Source organism: Sparus aurata, chromosome 8, assembly GCF_900880675.1.
Source record: "Sparus aurata chromosome 8, fSpaAur1.1, whole genome shotgun sequence".
NCBI classification, from domain to species: Eukaryota; Metazoa; Chordata; class Actinopteri; order Spariformes; family Sparidae; genus Sparus; species Sparus aurata.
The window spans coordinates 2620315-2623174 of NC_044194.1; the positions used below are offsets into that span (position 1 = coordinate 2620315).

Genomic DNA, 2860 nt, shown 5'->3' on the forward strand with positions numbered 1-2860 from the left:
AAGTGCAACACCGAAAAGAGAAACTAGAAAAAATTCAATAACTTCAGTATTATTCAGAGTGTAGTGTCACCAAAATCACTCCACACATCAGTGGTCTCCTGCTGTTATTCTACATTTTTTTGTTTGGAAAAAATGTGCTTTGCCATAATTTTGGGGAATTTCTATTGGGAGAAATATTCAATAACACTAATATTCAGTGAGGTGTCACAAAAATCACCTCACCCTAACCCTACTTGACAAAAACTACTTTCTAATGTAACTTTAACTTGATTTTGGTATAAAAAAATGTTTTAATACACAATCCATGTCTTATTATAAATTAGGATGTTATGGTATCAGTCTGAAAGGTAAATCAACACATTTTACTCAGTGGCCTTTGTGCCCTGTCATGTGGCCTTGGTGCCCCTGAAAAAAAAAGTGCAGGCCAAATGGACTTGCCCCTAAAATGACAAAATTCCCACCCTGACTGCATTCCCACTAGTAAGCTACAGTTACTCTATGTAAGCTGAGTCCAAGTTGTCTCTAAGAGAGTCTCTAGAGTGTGAAATATTGCACATTGCCTCAGCTTGCAATAAAACGGTGGTCAATTCATGATACTTTTTCATCTCCTAATGTTCATACTTAATAATACAATGTCAATGTTGTGTAAGAAGAATCATTAATTAAATATATGAAAGTTACACAAGACAACAATATAGAAAAATTTATGGATTTGACGCTGTGATCGGTGATCGGCAATATCGGGATCGGCAGATACTGCTTTCGGTGATCGGTGATCGTGATCGGCCCCAAAAATCCTGATCGGTGCATCTCTAGCTACATCACACATCACCAATAAATGTACATTTATTACATTAAATGATGTGAATCTTTCTTTAAAGAATCAAATGTTTGTTCTACTCAGTGTGATTGACAGGAGAGATGATCAGAGGAGCAGAGTTTTTACCACCAACATTAACACAAGGACCAAAGTATGGGTAGAGTTTCTGAGTGAAGCAGCAGCCAGTAAAGGAGTAGATAAGAGCTGCAGCATCAACGTCATAAAAGGAGACCAGACCCTCCTCATAATCCACAAACACCCCCACCTTCTCAGGCCGACACATCAGGGAGAGACGGACTGGAGGGTCAGCAAGAGCTTTGTACTCATTCTCATTCCTCAAACATATCATCCAGTAACCATTCTGAGGACGCTGTGTGATTACGCCCTTCCTGTTGATTGACTCTCTGGCCACTCCTAAAGTCCAGTAAGTTTTCCCTTTAACTTGAACCTCATAATAAAATCTTCCTGAAGAGAAACTCTGCTTTGCTAAAATATAAACACATAAATCAAATCTCTCTGGGTTGTCCGGGAGATTCTTCTTTACCTCACCAAGTTTAACTTGTTTTCCATCATCAGACAGGATGAGGTTGGGATTTGCTGTATCAGGATCGAGTGTCACATCCACTGCATACTGCTGGACCCATTTCTGCCCGACCTTCTTCATCTGTTTACTGAGCGTCTTCTCCAGCTGATTCACAGCTCTCACCACAGTCCCCTCATATGAAGGTGGACGGACGCTGACTCCTGTCCAGTCCTTGGTGGGTGGAGCAGTGTTCAGTGATGGGAAGCTTTGGAGGAGGTGGAGGTGGTCTTCAGACTGTGAGAGCTGCTCCACCTCAGAGCTTCTCTTCTCCAGCTCAGAGATTTCCTGTTCCAGCTCTTTGATGAAGCCTTCAGCCTGTTTCTCTGTCTCTCTCTGCTTCTCTTTGATGGTGTCGATGAGCTCGGCCTGGCTTCTCTCAACAGACTCCTTCAGAGCGCTGAAGACCTGAACACCAGCTGCTATCTCTCTGTCTGCATCGTTCTTACTGAGCTCCACTGAGCGCTTCATCTCCTGAAGCTTCAGTCGTCTCTTCTGGATCATCTGCTGAATTTCAGCGTCTTTCTTCCCCAGCTCGGCCTTCTTTCCTTCATATTCTTCTTTCAGAGGAACAACATCATGTGTCTTGTGGTCTGAATAGGTGCAGATCATACAGACACACATCTGGTCGGTCTTACAGAACAGCTCCAGCAGTTTATCGTGCTTCGTACACATCCTGCCTTCCAGGTTCTCCACAGGGTCGATCAGCTGATGTCTTTTCAGGCCTGACATTGTCAGATGAGGCTCCAGGTGAGTCTCACAGTAGGAGGCCAGACACACCAGGCAGGACTTCAGGGCCTTCAGTTTGGTTCCAGTGCAGTCGTCACATGGAACTTCTCCTGGTTTGGAAACTTGTTGCTCTGAGCTGCTGCTGCTGGCTTTCTGTTGAGCTGACTGTCTGAACTGAGCAGCCATCTCAGAGATGAACGTGTTGACCTGCAGCTTCGGTCTTGTAAAGAAAACATCTTTACAGTTGGGACACTTGTACGGCACATTAATATCCCAGTGTTGAGTGATGCAGGTTTTACAGAAGTTGTGTCCGCATGGTGTGCTGACTGGATCAGTGAACACATCCAGACAGATGGAGCACAGAAACTGATCTTCAGTCAGCAGACAGCTGACAGCAGACATGTTTACAGTCTGAGGATGAAAAGTGAAAGTGATGTGTTGTTTACTCATAAAACCATGTAGCTAGATAAATTGATTTGTGAATTATTTAGTTATTTTGTGGTTAAGCAGAAGTTTCATTTGAAGCCAGATAATAAAAACAACAGAACCTCCTGTTGGAGCAGAGTTGAAGTTTTGTGTTAATAGTTGTTGAAATACAGTAAATATTATCAGCTGTACTCACCAGATTTTGTCAGAGATTCTGCTGCGTTTCTGAGAAAGGCCTGACTGAGTCAACTTAAGTTTTCCTTCAAGAGAAACGGAGAGACGATTCTCAACGGCTGTATTTCTGA

General features: G+C 42.9%; 1 protein-coding gene across 2 annotated transcripts; it reads right to left on the minus strand.

The window, feature by feature from the left end:
• Nucleotides 1-896: 896 nt before the first annotated feature.
• On the minus strand, nucleotides 897-2531 carry LOC115586957 (E3 ubiquitin-protein ligase TRIM39-like). 2 transcript variants are annotated; one of them, XM_030426452.1, is made up of 2 exons: nucleotides 2305-2531; nucleotides 897-2268 (listed from the first exon to the last, which is right to left on the minus strand). In XM_030426452.1, the coding sequence occupies exons 1-2, from the start codon at nucleotides 2529-2531 to the stop codon at nucleotides 897-899; spliced, it is 1599 nt and encodes a 532-aa protein (XP_030282312.1). The 2 variants fall into 2 exon arrangements, with proteins under 2 accessions (XP_030282312.1, XP_030282311.1); XM_030426451.1 differs by having other exon boundaries at nucleotides 897-2531.
• Nucleotides 2532-2860: the final 329 nt, after the last annotated feature.